The 19,163-nt window shown below is 39.5% G+C and overlaps 1 protein-coding gene across 3 annotated transcripts in view; it reads right to left on the reverse strand.

The window, feature by feature from the left end:
• dpf1 (double PHD fingers 1) overlaps positions 1 to 19,163 on the reverse strand; it is an 89,259-nt gene that overhangs the window by 42,792 nt on the left and 27,304 nt on the right. For all 3 annotated transcript variants that reach the window (XM_088344906.1, XM_088344907.1, XM_088344905.1), the window contains exons 2-8: positions 19,045 to 19,074; positions 17,022 to 17,182; positions 14,497 to 14,604; positions 13,994 to 14,121; positions 11,669 to 11,758; positions 5,052 to 5,130; positions 4,817 to 4,948 (exon numbers count right to left, since the gene is read on the reverse strand). In XM_088344906.1, coding sequence (XP_088201032.1) covers positions 4,817 to 4,948; positions 5,052 to 5,130; positions 11,669 to 11,758; positions 13,994 to 14,121; positions 14,497 to 14,604; positions 17,022 to 17,182; positions 19,045 to 19,074 — 728 coding nt within the window. The remainder of the gene's footprint in view (positions 1 to 4,816; positions 4,949 to 5,051; positions 5,131 to 11,668; positions 11,759 to 13,993; positions 14,122 to 14,496; positions 14,605 to 17,021; positions 17,183 to 19,044; positions 19,075 to 19,163) is intronic.

Consider the following 19,163-nt stretch of genomic DNA (forward strand, 5'->3'; position numbering starts at 1 on the left):
AGAACTGAACAATATAGGATCAAGAAAATCAGAGGTGACTATGTACTTGATCTTTTACCCATCGTTGTATGGATTTTGCACATCAGAATTCTGTAGAAACCAGAAGTCTGTAGATTCCAGAAAGCCATTTTGAGCATACACAGCATTACTGCTAACATAACACATGGACACATCTCAAGGCCAATGGCCAAACAACACACAATTGGAGTGTTATTGCTGCTACACACGAGAGCCATCTGTCTGTCTTTCCACAGACAGTGGCTTCGAAATCAAATCTAAATTCTAAAAAATAGTGAGGCTGAAATATATAGCCCCCCCCGACCCCGTTTGAATAATGATCCCCTTATCTACATCCATACGGTCCCACTCTAGTTGTTTAATGCCATTTGCCTCTTTCATTTTCAGTTCTCATCAACCTATAGGCCTACCTGCCAAGCAAAGCAATTTTCAGTTGGACACCAAACGCACCCCTTTACCCAGCTCCTCCCTCCTCATTCGTCCCCCTCCCATCTGTCTTCTACCCTAGACCCTCTCGCCGTCACGTCTAAGCCAAAACGCTTTCCTTTCTTCCCTGTGTGAAATTTCATCCGTGTCTCTCCTGATCATATTTGGACGATGAGACGCCACAAAGACAAACATTTAGCAAGCGGGACAGTAAATAGGACATTGTCATCTATCAAGTGGAAAACCGACAATAATTTGGATGATGGATGATAAGACATAAGGGAGATTGTGAATTCAGAGGAGAACAAGAATTGAAATAGAAAAGGGGGGAAATAAATTAGACAAAAAAGGGGGATTTTTTTTTTAGCTGGCGATACACAGCACAGTGGATGTATGTAAGTACTGTATTTTCAGCACTATAAGGCCCACCACCCAAAACAAAAAAAAATTGTCTTCTGTGATCCCATTCACTACACCACTACGGGGACAGACGATACACAAAAGGCATCCGTTTTTATCTTATTATCACCCTGTTTTTAGTCACAGTACCAAATTGTTCACATTATTATTGGGACAGGCCGCGAGAATATTGCCAGACATTAAATCGGTTCGTGGCACAGAAAATGTTGGGGACCACAGTATTGTAAGTCCTTACGAAACGCACAAGATTCTGAACTGAATGATGAGAAAAGCATTGTGGGAAGTAATTCTGTCGTTCTGGGTGGAATAAAGAGAAAGGTATTGTGGGAGGTAATTCATCCGTCCTGAAAGATGTAAAGGCATGGCCGCACATTTAAAACGTTGGGCACTTACAATGCTTAACTTGCGCTGAGAAAAGTGAAACAAAATTTTACTCAGGTGTGTAATCATTTTCTGTTTTCTAATTTCTCTGAGATATCTGGTACCAAGGCTGAAAATAGTGTGAAAGTGAGGGAAGACCAAATGCATTTTCGTATGTCGTCAGTATCTGTAGTGGTCTGGTACATAAGATCTGGTGCGCTATCTGCTACGATCTTGTTCAATACCTGTTTAATTTAATTTTATGCAATTGGAAATAACTATTCATGTCCCTAGGGGTCTGGTGGTCTGTGCTCTTACCATTTCTGTCCGGTTCGATTCCCATTGCCACTATTGTTATGCAGTTGTGGTCAGCGATAATAAGTATCGACTGATCAATAATTTTATGGCAACGCATTTCCACTTTTGTCTGCATACAAAGTGCACCAGATTACAAGGCGCACGTTCACATTTCTGTGCTTATCCGAGGTTTTTGGGTGCAAAACATAGTCTGAAAAATACTGTAGGTATAGCGTCTCCACAACTCCTTTTTAGAGCCGGAATAAAACATAAATTATGCATGCGGTGCTGTTCTCATTCACCGAGGCCATATTAATATCATTATATAGGGGGTAATTCAGACGGGCATTTGAGTTGCTATGTTCTGTAGACCTGAACGCATGCACGGGCAAACAGTTGACTTGTTCGCATGACCCCGCCCGCATCCCCACGAACGTATATATAGCCACCAGGACAGCTCTGCTCCCTTTATTCATTGCAGCAGAGAAGATTGCATTTTCAAAGACTGTGTGTATGTACACGTGCACGTACGTCTGTTTGTGTGTGTACGTGCGTGTGTTTTATTACTGACTTTGGCAGAGAAGGATTGGGGATATTAAACGATTTAAATTCACACATGTACACACCCAGACACCCAAACAGACAGATAAGCTCATGCACACAGGCCCACACGATCGGCGGGTCTGCTAAGTCCGATAGGCCAATCTGGCGTCTTCTAGCATCAATTAACTGAGAAACTTGCACCGCGCACACTTATCTTCGAGTGCACCATATTGTACATACAGTAAGTACATTGTCATTGCCACCTTATTAGCTGTACATGTAAAGCTTAATGAGATCCACCACAAGACAAGGACATTTGAACAAACGGGTTTGCAGTTGTGGATTCGGGTCCCCTCCTGCATTGGGCCGGAAAACTGTTTATCTAACAATATTTTTAATACAAAAACTTAAAGATAAACCTCCAAATGATTATTATTTTGAAATTTTGCATTTAATTGAAACTTAAGCAACTCAAAATTGGGTTTCCACAAAAAAATCGGATACAAATATTCCAAAAATATGCTAGTTTTTCGAAATTCCCTACACAAAATATAATCCAAAAAAAAATAATAATACATTAAGAATTAATGAATAAATAAAGAAATAAGTCAGTTATAAATTAATCTTGAATCCAATAGGGCTGCACTTAAGGGGAAAGTGTAGGTAGTTCAGTGCCTTACGGACGATCATTCGTAAGTTGAATACGTTCGTAAATCGCTTCAGTGCTATAGTTTGTATGTTTAAGGCTTGTATAAGTAACCTGTATTGTTTTCTACTGAGAAATAAACATTTCATAAAATAATATGCTCTATAAAGATGAATAAAGTTCAGTTTAACTCACTTTTGGAACAGGTCCTCCTCTGAGGTAAAAAGTGGCAGAAATAAAGCGATCCAACCATTTTCTCAACCGCATCAAACTTTCTTAGTCCACTTTCGTTTCAAAAGAAACGGCTCGCCTCTTCTTTACACTTCACACCAACCACATTGAATGGATGCACGAAATATTAAACAATAAAAACGTCAAACTTCTTAGCGCGCTAGCCATACAGTACACGTTGTTATGTTTACACGAACCAGAAGGTAAAAGCCGGATTTCTTCTTAAGGGTAGATGCTGGGTGACCTCTCACAGCGCCATGCGGCAGGAAGAAGCACTACAGTGCTGTCATCTACTCGGAAAAAGGTGCACACAATACAAAATCTGAATTACAGCAATTTCCGGATATTTTTCGACATCCCCCAAAAACTCGAATGTTCGTAAGAAAAGGAGCGCCTGTATTAGATTAGTATAGATTCAATATTTGTATCGAGTTCTTGAAAGCACTTCAAGGGGTACTTCATATCTCAACATCTATTCCAAAAAGTAACATGAAACCAGAATCAAAGCAATTGCTATAGTCCTATGTATGATGCATAATTAAATAGATACACTGATAAATAAACAGGGTTGGGTAGGGTTACTTTAACCCGGATTACTTTCAATTACTTTTGGATTACTCCAATACCAAATATGCTAATAAAAGACAAAAGAAACTAAATATGAATAAAATTATGACTCACAACACGTGGTAAGCTTTCTCTCCTGGTTTTGATCTCTTTGATCTCCGGCAAAACTAACATAAAATGCGACAGAACCAAAATGAAAATAAATCCAAACAGCTTGCCAACATCATTTTTGCCGTTCCATGTATTCTGTTCCTCCCCAAGCCTGCACAAAATGTAGTAATTTTAATCATATTTAGTTTCTTTTGTCTTTTATTGGCATATTTGGTATTGGAGTAATCCAAAAGTAATCGAAAGTAATCCAGTTAAAGTAACCCTACCCAACCCTTTTTTTTTTTAATTATCTTTTTTCAGACCCGGTTAATGGGGAGCAAAACCACCTGCAAAAAGTGAAAATCTGCGAAGTAGCGACGCCCCTTAAAAAAAAAAAAAAAAATTCATCTCATTATCTGCACTGCATATCCTTATTAGGGTCGCGAGCGAGCCCCTAACCCGCGGCGCGGGTACTTTCGGGCGCGATACGCACGACACCGCGACAAGCCGAGCGGGTCGGGTGCTCGGCGCGGAGGCCGGCCTGTCGGAAGTGCAGCAGAATGCGCGTTCACGCGAGGGGGGGAGGATTTTGTACGGGAGTTGGATTTGGGCACAACACCGGCGCCCCGCGTCTCCCGCTCGGGCCGCTATGGCTCTACATGGCACTACACGGCCCTCGATGGCTCCGGATGACGGACGGGCGGCCGCGGGGGAAAGGGGTAGGGGGGACCTGTGGGGTTAGGGGGGCGGTGAAGCGGAAGCCGCACCAAAACCGCGCGCCGGGAAACGAGAACGGCGCGCCGTGCTAGCGTTGTCGGCCGAGGGGGATTCCCGCAAAAAGTGAAAATCTGCAAAGTAGCGACGGCCCTTCAAAAAAAGATATATATATATATATTTTTTTAAACCATTACAGACCGCGAAGCTCTGAAGCCGCGAACGTCGAACCGCGAAGTAGCGAGGTCCCACTGTATAGCTGTACAGTGCCGGATTGATTTCCTTAGTGTAAGTTCATACGTCATTTTGCACAAAGACATCACTCCTGCTTCACCTTTGTATTCGTACTCGCAAATGTCATGAAAACGGGTTCTCTCGAGTCATGTAAGCGATTCATTCGGATTGCTTAAAAATTCGAATTCGATCCCAGTCGGACTATTCCCTGCATGTAACGTTGTCAATGTCATGTAGGTGGCCAAACGTAACAATTATCAGGCGGCTTACGTTTGTGGTTATTTTTGCGCTGGAAGGGGAGTGTGTGCCGCTCTGAGTCTTCTTCGCCTTCTTCGTCTGCAAGATGCGTGTGAGTGTAATGGTAACTCAGCCCTGGGCGGTTCTTGTAGCGCTTACCGCATACTGGAAAACAAAAATACAAACACAAGAGGAAAAACACAGTAAGGAGAAAGCCAAATTTGGAAACAAGAAAATCAAGTAATTTTTAAAACAGTATACTACTCACTGTCACAGACATAAGGCTTGTCTCTGTCTTCTATAGCAGTTGGCTCTTGTCGCTTTCTCATGCCACCAACTCCATAGGCCTGATATACACATACACACGTGTACACTTACACAATGAACACACACAGTTAAACCCATTTACAGTAAATTTAGGACACAGACTGATGAACAGTTTCTATGTACATCCTTGCGCTAACACAGTAAAAGATTCTCATCACTCCACTTGTCAACACATCAGCATGTTTGCATTTTAATCATCTGCTCGCAGTGCAAAGTTTCACTTCCAGCAGGAGGGGACTGATGACACCTAGCAGGGGACCAACAGCTCCAATTAACAAGCTTGGTGCATCTGAGGAAAAAAAGTGTGTAGTGCATGTGATCTTATTCACAATACATTGTTAACACCTGATTATGTCTTCCGACAGGAAGCCACCAGGCAGAAATAGATAGCAGTTGGGTAATCTAATCAGAGCTGTAAGAGAGAAACAGTCAAATCACTTCTGTTTTAAGTTTTTTGTAGCAACAAACTTACAGTTAGTAGGGATCGTTCACAAGCAGCAGTTAAACTTTGTAGGGATTTTTCTAGATTTAAAATTTAAAATCGTTAGGATTGAAACAAATTATTATTTACTGCAATCAGTAAACAAATTTGCCTTTAGGTGCTGCTTGTGCTCCACCATAAATCGTAGTTTTTCTTTGAAGGTTTCCAGAATTTCCTACACTGATGAAAAATAAATAAATAAATAAAACATCCGTTACTACTTTGAGTTCTTTGAGTTCTGACACGAATTACTAATCCCAAGAAAATGCAATCAATGAACCAGGCTGATTTAAACAGGACACACAATTGAATAACACAGAGATCATTAATAGTAAGGGAAAGGCGCCAGAGATTATGGGAGTTTTCGACCGCTGAAAGTCTGGAAGTTATTAGCACAAAAAGAAAGTTTATAATGCTAAGTTTCTATAATGCTAGTCAATTTCGGGGAGATTCCTTTGCACAGAACAAAACGCTCATTCCCAAGAACCAGCAAACACGCAGTTAAATCTGAAGCTGTTCCCTTACTTGTCGTTTTGGAGGGATTTGGTCTCGTGCTCAGAATGGTCGCAACGTATGGCCCACGTGCTGAGCAGTAATGGCCCGCACGCCCACTTGGCGCGGCCGTCGTGCAAGACGAACAAACCAGGCAGAAGAAAAGAGGACGGGCTATCGATCAGCTACTCTTTTTAAATGGACCAGGGACACTTGACCAGATCATGCCTCTTTGAGCGTGGTCTCAGATATTTGAGACCACCAGGATTGGATGACGGTGTTTGAAGTTACTAAACTTGTTAGAAAGCCAAAGAAGTGAGAAATTAGGATAATGTTCTGTACTTGAGAATCTCCCTCCAATTGACATAATTACGTACAATGAGAACATTATTTTATCAATACGTTTCCTCGGATGTTTTAATTACATTCAAAACTTAATGTTATCAGATTTCATTATGGTACATGGTGAATTGGCATGTTCGGCAACTGTCCAAAAGGGGACACAGTCATTCCATCCATTCCGAAGTGAGTTATTTAAAACAAAAAAGGTGGAAGTCATTTTTGTGCTTGGCTTATTTGCTCCACAACTGCTTGTTTTCATATTTATCTAGCTTTGAGGTTGACCCTTAGATGACCTTGGCCAAGAGATGCGGTTAATCGTGAAGATGGGCTTTCTATCAATGAAAAAAAAAAACATGTACTTGTTTTGGGCACGTCCAAACTGTCGGGGCCACAGGTGATCATCAATGGCAGAGCAGACACATCTTGTGATTGGTCCTCATAAGCGGGTATTGCCTTAAACATTGTGGCACCAATGCCCCTTGATTGGGTGGTTGATATGTTTATTTTAGGTGACAAACTCAGCCGAGGGACTTGATATACATGCAGCTAATAGCTTAAAGTGACAGTGTGTAATGATAAACCGCAAGAGGTCCATGGATGGGGAACATCAGATATCAATAATTATAATAATTACAATAATCACATAATTTATACACTAATCTTTGCAATACCCATCCCTTAACGTCATAATGCGCCTAGTTACCAAATAAAAAGTCAATATGGTTTTAGAGCAAACAGATCAGCAACAATGGCAATTATTGATGCAGTAGAAGAAATCACCCATAGTATAGAAAAGAAGAGATACGCAGCCGGGTTATGTATTGACTTAAAAAAAGCATTTGATACCATTAATCATAATATACTATTAAAAAACTGGAAATATATGGCATCAGGGGAGGGGCTTTGCAATGGATTCAAGGTTATTTGACGAGGAGGAAGCAAAATGTAAAAATGGGAGAGTTGTCATCTGAATACTTGGACATCTGTTGTGGAGTACCACAGGGTTCTATCCTGGGACCAAAGTTATTTAATTTATATATTAACGATATTTTTAATGTTTCAAAACTATTGAAAATAGTAATATTTGCAGACGACACTAACATTTTCTATTCAAATGATAACTATATAGATTTGGTAATGTGAGAACAACCAGGAAATGTATGTGTGTGTGGAGTCAAACTTTGGAATAATTTACAAAATGAGATCAAACAATGTCCAATTATCCATGTGTTCAAATTTAAATACCAAAAAGCATTACTGGCGAAATACAGGGATGAAGAAAATGGGATATGAGGGAGATTGGAAATACTGTGTTTAAAACTATTGATATCTGACCTATGTAATAAGTAAATCCTCGAGATTTTGTTATATTAGACATAAGAGGAAAGAAGGATTTTTAAAATGTATTTAATAGGGAAGATAAAGGGGTAGGAAAAATAAGCATCTGGTTCTGACTACCCCTTTTCGAACATGTTATGTGACATTATTTTGTCGTCGACTCGTTGTTTTTGTCCTGTTTTTATTTTAATGTTCGAAATAAAAGTTTTCATTCATTCATTCATTCATCCAACATGTCCGATTCCTAGATGCATTGTGGTTCTGGCGTGGACAAATCACAATCTTTTCATAAACTTTCGAACATAGAATATGTCAAATGACATAAAAAATTCTTGGTTTTAACTTAGGTATAACTAATAAGTGAGATTCTGTTTCCGCCTTGACACTTTAAACTTGCTCTTGCGCAGGCTTATGTAAACTACCAACTAACGCAAACGTGTCCAAGCAGTTCACCTTCTGCAATGTTAACTGCTGAACACGAGACAAAAGCTACCTTAAATGCCATATGGGGTTTGCTTGAATATAAACCCCACGGAAGCATTCAAGTGACGGCCATACGAAAGTGTGTGAGCTCAGGCAAGTGATATTACCCAGTGTTATTTTATTTGAAATAGAAGCAATAGGCACATTGTTTAAATTAAACATGATCTAACTCACTCCATATTTTGCTAGCCTATTTCTAGATTTTGTTCTGCGTGAGGAAAAACAAATTTCGAAAACCGAAAGACCAGTTTTCTGGATTTACTTCGAACTGCTAAAAACAGTTGATCAGAGTTGGACTAGGCCACAGTCAAGTGGATAACTTGAGAAGGGTCAAACATTTTTATATCGTTGTTATACGTTTACCAATCAAACATGTACTTTTCAGTTGAAGGTATTCAGTTAGGTGGGAATATTGGATTCTGACCACTTCAAAAGGGCTCATCCTGTTTGTCCGCTTCCTGTACTTTCAAAATACAGTTTAAAAAGTGGGCAGGAGTTGTCATAAGCACTTCATTTTTTCCTTAATGGTGTTGGGACGGTGGCTAAAACATACTTGTTAAGATCTAAAATGATGCCGTTTCCCCTTAAACATCGGCAGGAATTGACATGTGAATCTTTAGAACATGTAAATGTGATGAAAAATGTGTCCATAAAGTGTCGTAGGAGCCTTAAAACGAGTGCAGAATTGCCGCTTCTCGTGTATGCGGAAATCAAGCTTGAGTGTCTGTTGTCTATATTGGTTCTGGATTGAACAAGCCCTAAAAAAGGGGCCCAGTTGCAGACCTTTTTCAGTGAATTGTTCTATTTTTGACCGATGTGCTTCGATTCCCTAACAAGAAGCTAGCAAAATAAGAAACCAAAAATGCCAGTAAACGCTTGCAGTAGCAAGGCAGAAATCATCAATCGGGCGTATTCTGCGACGTTTACCTGCAAAACCACCTTCTGGGAAGTGATTGACAAGGCAAGCTTTATTTACCTGGAGGAGCTAACAGAAGCGGCTAACAGCGAGCCATAGGGCGAGTTTAACTGGTTAACACTGGTTAAGTTTGCAATTAGGTTACATGCAGAAACCAGCTGTGGATAGGAGCAGTTACATCAGTGCTAAGACCACCACAGTGATAAGCTAACTTCTCAAATGTTTAAATCTGGAACCCACAGTAGGATGATAGCGGCGAAATATGTACACCTATTGAAAAGGAGTTTTAAGCCATGTAGTATTTTTTTTTTTTTTTTATCAATGAGTATTCAAAAATACATGTGTTTGTGGAAGCAATGGTATTTACTGAATTGGGGCACATGTTGCTGTGTTCTTTTAACGAATCCTGGGGTCTTTTTTATACCAGTCGGGGGAAGATGTAAAACAATCTGGTGCTTTAAAGCCAGCTATTGTCTCTGACGTGTATTGTCTTCTCCACAACATTATGCAGGTTTGTATTTTCACCTAGAACAGCGGTGTAATACGGTGATCCCTCACTTAACACAGGGGTTAGGTTCCCAAATCAATCCTTGATAAGCGAAATCCATAAAGTAGAAACCTCCATTTTTTTTTTACATCTACAGACGCTCCCCTACTTACGACCATTCGACTTATGATAAATGATAGATCCGAGCATTTTTTTTCGGGATGTCGAAAAATTTCCGGACTTTGGATTTTGTATCGTGCACCTTTTTTCGAGTACAGGATAGTACTGTAGTGCTTCTTTCCATCGCTACCAGCGTGTGGTGCTGTGAGAGCTCACCCAGAATCCACCCGGAAGAAGAAATCTGTCTTTCTCTTCCTAGTTCGTGTGTAAACATAGTATATTGTATCTCTACCACGCTAAGAACTTTGATATTTTTATTGTTTAATATCTCGTGCATCCATTCAATATGGTTGATGTAAAGAGTAAAGAAGAGACGAGGCATGGAATAAGAAAGCTTGATGCGGTTGAGAAAATGGTCGGAACGCTTTTTTTCAGCCACTTTTTACCACGGAGGAGGCTCCTTGAAGCGCATCGTATATACTCAACTTTATTTATCTTTATACAGCTTAATTCTTTATGAAATGTTTATTTTTTAATACAAAACAATATAGGTTACTTATACAAGCCTTAAACATACTTATATAAACCTTAAAGATACAAAATATAGCACTGAAGCAACTTACGAACAAATTCAACTTAAGAACGATCGTCCGGATCTCGTTCGTAAGTAGAACATCTTCTGATCTAAGCAATTGAATCCTCTATAATGCATTGAAATCAAACAACATTACCTCTTTTCAGGCCCAAGTCTTCTTTTAACAAATACAAGTATAGTATACTGTACCTGCAAACATGTTATTATTTTTGACCAATAACTACTAAATTTGGGACTGTTTAGCCAGTCGTTCCAAATCTATGAAGTAGAAAAACCCTGTAAACCACGTTATAGTGAGGGGTCACTGAATATCATCCAAAGGTTTGATTCTGAAATTCAAACTTGATTTGCCTGACTGATTTTTGTGATCAGGGTAACAAAGTGATAGGTGAGCTACAACTTGGGCAGTAACGTGGAGTCAGGAGAGGACGGTGAGGCTGTGTCTCACCTGTCATCATAGAAATATAAAATAAAGAAATATTGAAAGGTAATTATTCAGTGTTATAGTTGTTTTGTATTCAACTTCCCAATTTCTGGATTTTCTTTTACACAATGGCTGAATTTTCACACTATATTATTAATACTATTACAATTGTATGTAGAGCTTTACTGCAGATTTAAAACGAGGCAAACAATTCTCTTGCCTCGTGGCAGAGGGCGATAATGAGACCAAATATTCTGATTTGGCGTACACATTAGCCCTGAAAATATAATCAGGGATAGTATTAGCAGGCTTGGCCTGGAGAGGGATGGGTGGCACCAGCATGTTCTTGCCCAAGACACATCACAGGAAACGGTGCCTCTATGACACTAGTGGTTGAGGTAGCCGACCAACCAACCAACCAATTAGCATGCTAACAGCAAGTCAAACCATTCAGTAATTATTTTTCTCGTTAGATGGATTTCTTTTTATAATGGAGGATTATCTAATACCTACCTATTGATGTATTTATTCAAAAGGAACAGAGCATAAATTTCAATCACAAGTTAAAGTAGGACATTATAAGTTATGCGACAGTTTTATATTGCATTCTGATGAATAAGATACAGGTTCATTTATTTGTAAATCTGAGTGTGCCTCACCAGACACGAACCCCACGGCACGTCACTAGACTTGGGTTTGTCGAAAGTAAATTACAAGGCACATCTTGAGATACACAAACATACACAAATGTAGGCTATCACACTCATTGGCGGCAATTAAACCAATGTTGCTTGGGTGAAATCAATCGTGTGAACCACGACTCTATCAGCAACTTGAATTTTCTTACTGTTTTCCACACAAAGGAAAAAAAAACACATACCCGCGCTTTGGTACGGTTTTTGCGTTTCGGAACATCTTCTTCCATCTCGTCTACCTCCAGCTCATGGGGGAAATCTCCGACGAGCAATTTCTGTAGGGAAAATTGGAATTGTCCCGTAACTCAACTTAATAACATGAACAAAGGTGTGTCAGCCTGGACATAATCGAAAATTGAAACAGGAAAATAAAGTTCAGTCTTATCATCTCCTTAGCATTTTGAGCTGTTGACGGACAATATAGGTTTATTTTCAAGAATCGTAACTGCAGTGACAAGTTTATCATCATGTGTCACTTGGAAGTACCATTATATTTTTTTCCTCAGAGCCTCATTGCTTCCCCCCCTTTGATTTGTGTGTTTTTGTGTCGGTTTTCATGCTCGTGGGTGTGCGTGAACTTGTGCCCATCAATATTTATAGATCACATGTGCAATTACCCGAAGAAAGTCCAACTTTACGGAAAATTTTCTTTTACAATGTCTTTACTTTATGTAAATTTATTTATAGCACTTTAAAAAAAAACGCCATTGCATGTAAAGTGATTTACACACAAAGAAATGGGTGTACAAAAACAAAGGAATTATAAAGATGGACTTAAAAACGTTATTGTCACGGTCGCCTTGGTGACCAGTCTGCCCCGCCCTCTGGACAACAGCTGAAGCAGTTTCCACTAATTGTGTGTCTGATTTAAGGCTGCATTGTGGGCTCTGCGGTTGCGGGTTCATTAATACTCATTATTCACAATCCCGGTCTGTTATGCCTTGTCCTGTTTTAGTCTGTTATGCCTTGTCCTGTTGAGTTCGTGCCGGAGGAACTCTGTATTGTTCTGTTTTGCCCCGGAGTATTGGGCGACTTTTATTTTGTAAAATAAAACTTATGGATCGTCAACGCATTTGAGTTCTCCCTTCATGCCTCCTGCCTCCGTTCTGGTCCGGTCACCTTCCACGCCACCACGCCCGTCCGTGACAGTTATACCATTAAAATAATACTTATTCTCATAAATATGTAGAGTATTCAACGTTTGGTCAAAATTCCATTTCGCTATGTCAGAAAATGATCACACAATGGCAAGACATGCGAAGTGAATACTGTGTTTTAAGTCACAAAAATATGTTAACTGACCGATACTGCTGAAATGTGAGGTTTGAGAGCGTTTGCTGCATTTGCGCATCAACGATTGCCGTGACAACTCTGCCACAGGGGGTCCGCCCCTCCCAGGAGACCGGAACCCAGAGCTGGTACATGTTTCACATTGCAAGGGAGTCTGAATTTGGCCAGCCATAATGTAGGAGGGCATGTCATTGTTGTCGTTGTTTCCTCTATTATTTTTAGCTTTGGTATTGGTGTGACGTAAAAACTTCTAGTTTTGTTTTATTTTTATTTTCTTATTTAGTTTTGAGTTCTATTCAAGCTTCTTCAGTAGATGATTGGTAAAAGAAAAGTTCATAAATCCAAGAGTGTGTGTGTCTTGATTAAATTATATTGTTCTATCAAAACTGTAAAAATAATTCACCTAAAAGTGTGTGTAGCCACCCTTCAAGCCACCCTTCAAAATAACAAGGTTTTTCATCCGTTTTCCTGACATAATGATCTAGAAATTTAAAAGACAAGACGAGTTTTGAACAGAATGAACTCGGCTCTTTGATTCAATTGGTCAATAGTTTGTTAGAATGATTTATTTACCACCCATATTCGCTACAAATGATAAATTAATTATTTGTAGTTTACTCCTTAAACGGACACAATGTTATATTTGACCACTAGATGTTGCTGTATTTATTGTGTAGTACAACTGAAAAAAAGCACAATGATAATTCTAACTTAAAGTGACCAAACCATCCTAGGTTTCTTCCCATTTTTTACTCAGCCTTTCACAAGTTTTTTTTTATTTTTTTGGGTTACCTGTGGCAGCAAGAGAGCAGACAATCGTATCAGCTCCATCTAGGTGAACCTCATGTAATGTAAAATGAATACAAATTTCTTGACTAATGCGTTTATAGAAAAAAAAATCCATGATTACATGATAGTTCATGTATTTTTACGTAATTCAAAGACAGTTTTTGGATGAAAATAAAACACATTTTATTTTCCACTAGGAGGCGCTAAATAATACACAATTTCCCTTTTAGTGCTCACTTATGCAGAGGTGGGAAGTTTTATTTAGTTTCAACATATCACATTACAAAGTTCCCTCATAGTTTAGCAGTTTATTTATTGTGGATTCACTTAACGGTTTCAAGATTAAAGGAGAGTGATGTACAGAAGAAGACGGAGAAATTCAGAGAGAACAAAAAAATAAGTATGAGGTACGAATAAGGAACTTGTCTTACCTGACACTCGCTCATTGGTTCTTCCTCTTTTGTTTCCACCTTCTTGTCCAGCGTATCCCCAGCAAGCAGCGACTCCAACACAGGACCATCGGGAATGCCCCCTTCCTTCTTTAGAGAGGCTTCGTAGTCTAATATTTAGCCAGTACAACATATATTCACTCACCAGACACAAACACTATATTGCTAAATTAAAAGTATCACTGTGCTGAAGATTAGGGACGGCTTGATACCAAATTTTCTGATAACAATACTGCAGCTGTGTGTATTGTTGTTTCTGATCCGTTTACCGTTACAATTTGTTCATAAATGAATGCAGATTTAATATCCCTGATTTGATGATACATGTGTCATGAGTTTTTAATTTGGATTGGATATTTTTCAAATGATATCACTCGATAGGATCCAAAAATTCTAGCCTGAATCAAACTCAGTACCAATCCATTGGATCATATCAGCCATCGCTAATGTGGACCATTATAGATTTGTTTTAACTTCCTTCTTACCAATTTTGAACTCAATTGGTACGAGCCGCGGGTCCTCCAAGATGTTCAACCGTCTCTTCTTTCGCCAGCACCGAGCAGGATACGTGTACAATTGACCTGGTGCGTGACCTAAAACTCAAAACACACACACAAAATACACAGATCAGGCATAGTAGAGCAATATTACACAATCCTTCATACGTCGCTTATAGTTTAGTTGGCACTAGTAGGAAACTATTAACCTGTCAATAACTTAAATGGGCATGAGATGATGAAAATAAAATGTAAGTACTGCAAAAAAACCAATTCTATTTCAGAGTAAAGACAGCTTGGCATCTGAAGCACTCATACAGCAGACACATACTATAAGTATTCATTTTCTTCATTTGTGTATAACGTGTACTCGTGTATAACTGGCAACCCTGATTTTTGATTAAAGCTACAAACATTGTTCAATATGTGCCGCGGTGATTAAGATAATTTATTGACAACGTAGTTTACTGTACCAAAACACAATACAGACATAAGATTTTCAATGTATTTATTCAATGTCCTTCAAAGGCAATTGTCATGTTTACTGATGTGACTCAGCTGCGCCCGCTCATTTGGGGCCAACTGCCGCGGCTTCTGATTGGCTCTCTGTCACTATTTGAACCTGGTCCTGTCAATCCCCTGTTGTCAGTCCGTCTCCTGTTTATCTCCGTCTACGACCCGTTTTGATCGCGACCACATCTGCTCTCCCGTCCCGACTACCTCTGTGATACAAGGTAAGCGTTTTTCGACCCTGACTCTCGCCTGTCCCGTTTTTGCTCCCGTTTTTCTCTGGCTACAACCCGTTTTGATCCCGAACACACCTGCTCTCCCATTCTGGCTTACGACTCGCTTCCGACCCCGACCACGTTTTTGCTCTCCTATTGACCTGTTTTTTCCGTCCCCGACACCGCCATCGCTCGCCACGGAAGATTCACTTCTGTGTTCAGATCACAAGCCGAGTACGAGAGCGAACACTGGATTGTGGGCGCAGCCCTTCCTCGTTCCTTCAATAAAACTTGTGGTAAACGTTACACAAGTAGGTCCTGTTTCCGTTCTGGTCCTGACAGCAATTCATCTTCAGGTACACCAAAGGATTGTTTTTTTGAGTTTATTTATAGCTTTCTGTTTATTCTAGTCTCTAACATTTGTCTCTTGTACTGTGAATAAATCTAGTGTGATAGTAGTGGGAATATTGGTAGGAGCCAATAGGCTTAGTCATACAGACAATGTATAGAGCATTGTTAAATGGTGTCAGAAGTGGGATATCGCCAGTATTGGGCACGTTGCTTTAAAAATGTAATCAGTTATCGTTACTCACTACTTCTTCCAAAAAGTAACTCAGGTAGTAACTGAATTACTGAAATAGTCTAAGTGCTGTATCATCGCCACAGGAATGCCTGATTCTACGCTTAAATACACTAATGTTAGAGGGAGTAACAAAAGTAGAGGAGGTAGGGGTACACAGACAATATAATGGCAATTACAACAAAGAGGCATTGTGATGACAGAAAAAAACAGGCAACACCAAAGAAAAAAAATAAGTACGGGAAAATGTTTGAATAACGCTTGCAGCCTGTTGTCACAGAGTCATACCTGTCAACCTGTACGTTTTTGCCATACAAAGTACGTTTATTATGCATTTTAAGACGTGTACGGTGTAGAAGAAAATATGTACGGAAAAACACAAATTTGTAGATCATGGGTACCATCCGGTATACACCGACTATCATGAAACGGCAAATCAATTAAGTCAAACGAGTTCTCCGCGGTACCCTTTATCTCGGTATGGTTTTTTTTGTTGCAAACGAAGCAAGCGTTTGTTGCTACTGTACGCTTGCGTCTGCCACTGTAGTGGTTAATTTCGACTCCCCTGCAAAATCCTCCCCCCCTCGCGTGAACGCGCATTCTGCTGCACTTCCGACATAGCAATCGTATTCTATATGATAAGCTTATTGAAACAATAGCAGACGCTACAGGTCACACAAAACAAAAACAAACAGACTCAGATAGTTTCTTCCCCAGAGCCATCACCACCCTCAACACACGCCGCACAAAAAACTGAAACGCAAACGCATTACCTCATACAGATATAAATTGTATTCATGCCTATGCTCGCTTTGCACAATGTTGCCTATTTTGCACTACCGCATATTGCACTAATACGATCCCAAAACTATGTAACACCCTACATGCCCCTTTCTTGTGTAAATACTGTGTAAATTATAACCTTTATCTTCTTTGTTCCTTTATCTTCTGTTTTCTTTTATCCTCACTGTAAAATGTGAAACTGGAGTGCCACGTCCAATTTCGTTGTCACAATATGTTCAACCCATTTTGTAACAATGACAATAAAGGTATATTCTATTCTATTCTAAATTACCTAAATAAACACGTTTGAAAAAAAATATGGTGTAAGATTATTTTGTAAGGGAAAATACGACAGTTTGTAAGGGCATGAAGCCGTGGAGGTTGACAGGTATGCAGAGTACAAAGTCACAGGCACAAACACTCACCTGGCCCACGATGGTTCTTCTCCATCCAGATGTAACAGTTGCTCTGGGCCACGCCTGTCTGAGAGTCCAGGAAGGGCAGACGCATGGAGCGCTCGGCACACAGTCGGGCATTGTAGCTGCGACAGTGTTCAATGGCCTCCTTGTAGAACTCTTCCCCAAGACTGGACCAGAACAACGATAAACAAGGAAACGGATGCGTCACCATTAACAGAGCCATCAGAAAAGGGAAAATGAACACAGATCAATGTTGTCTAACTTTAAAAAGAAAAAAAGATCCCTACAATAAAGTTTTGTGTGTTGCTGCTCACCAATATGGTATTCTGATTGATATTTTGATTATAGAATATAGGTAAAGCAGCAAAATACACCTATTTGTATCTAATTTGCCGATTGCTGAAAACTGCTTATCTCATATTCAGAGACAAGTAAAGCTAAAAATAAAATATTGCAAATGTGTTCATTCCCCTTATGCAAAATTTCCCATTTAACTGTATATGCAAACACATTGTGGAGAAAAACTAACTATCCAGTACCATAAGTCTTTTGGATGTTGAATTTTACATCTAGTCTGGTCTGGTATGATCTCAATCAGTGTTGATAGACATCTAAAATCGGTTTGTGTTTATTCAATCCAATTTAGTTCAAATTTGGTCCAGAATATGTAATTGTCATGTTACCACAAAAGATATGGCCCAAAATTTAGTCCTAAAAATGTGTTTAACCAGCAGTCCGTCATACTGTTGAGAACCAAAGACGTGTCTGTAAGTTGTCACTGAAATATGTCATGCTACATAAAATTGGAAAGCTTAAACTCTTGGGATTTAAAGTATAAGATTTTGTTAAATACTAATGTTTAGTTTTTCAGATTTAAACTACTTTGATAAGGGACCAGGTAAGGCTTCATATTTTTGTCCCGGCTGTTTTCTGGCCGAGATGCCCAAGCTACGCTCATCCTCAAATCATTTCTGTGTGTTTCGGCTAAGATTACTCAATGTTAGTCGCACTTGCGGTGATTATTTCAGTTAGGGAGGGACAAAATTTTATAGTGTTACCTTTCATAAGGGACCAAAAACCGTCCAGATTCTCCAAACAGTTCGACAACAGCATTCAATTTACTTTGGGTACGCCTTAGATTGGGATTTCAGGTCAATGTTACAGGATTCTTAAGGGGTTAAACTCACAAACAATCAATTGATTTCTGTTTTGCAGATTCATTCTTTGAGAGAATGGGAGTGTTTTGGAGTTTTTCGAGTACTTGAGCTGTACGGGCTGTGTCGCATTTCTGTTGAAGCTTTAAGGACAGGAACGCATCTACGCATCTATCTAGGGGCAGCATTAGCTGTGGAGGTAGAGCTTGGTTCGACTCCCGGCTCCTCTGTGTTATATGTCGAAGTGTCCTTGGGCAAGACACTGAATCCCTAATTCCTCCGATAGCAGGTAGTTGCCTTGCATGGCTGACACTGCCATCGGTTAGTTAGTGTGTAAAAGAGAAAAGTGTGAAGCACATTGTAAAGCGCTTTGAGAGGTCTTCATTGACTCATCAGATCATTTATAGTTACGTCATTTATTTGATTTTTTTTCCTGGGTTGAAATAAATAATAATATAAACAGAATATAAAGCAAAATATAATGTTGAACATCCATTACTCAACCTTTTTTTGTATTTCTGTGTATTAAAGTATGTTGGATTGAAGCGACGAATCTAGCAATTTGGGGGAATTTTCTTTCAATGTGTTTCAGGGTCTAAAATAACCATGATTGATATAACATGGACAGGAAAAGCCAGGGTTTTCATGGCCACGCAATATAGTGCCTTTAACGGGTTAAAACAATTTAGAACGTCTTTTACTCACATGGCCCGAAAGTCGTAAAGTTTAAACGACGCCATAAAAACGTAGCAGAGGAACTGTCAAGGACTGACAGCAGTACCATTGGACACAATCGAGTCACTAATCCATTATTATTTTTGGGTTCGATGATTGAGTCTGATTAACATTCAGTGCCATGTAGTTCCTTCTCTTACCTGTTCTTGATGACTGCACCTCCAGATTGCCTGCAGAGAAGAAAAGAAACCCAGCAGATGCAGCATGAGTCATTTTTCATCCCGACCTGTTTTTTTTTTTTTAACCTCCCTCTATTGCA

The sequence above is a fragment of the Urocampus carinirostris genome, chromosome 10, assembly GCF_059441175.1.
Source record: "Urocampus carinirostris isolate Australia breed hairy pipefish chromosome 10, RoL_Ucar_1.0, whole genome shotgun sequence".
Lineage (NCBI taxonomy): Eukaryota > Metazoa > Chordata > Actinopteri > Syngnathiformes > Syngnathidae > Urocampus > Urocampus carinirostris.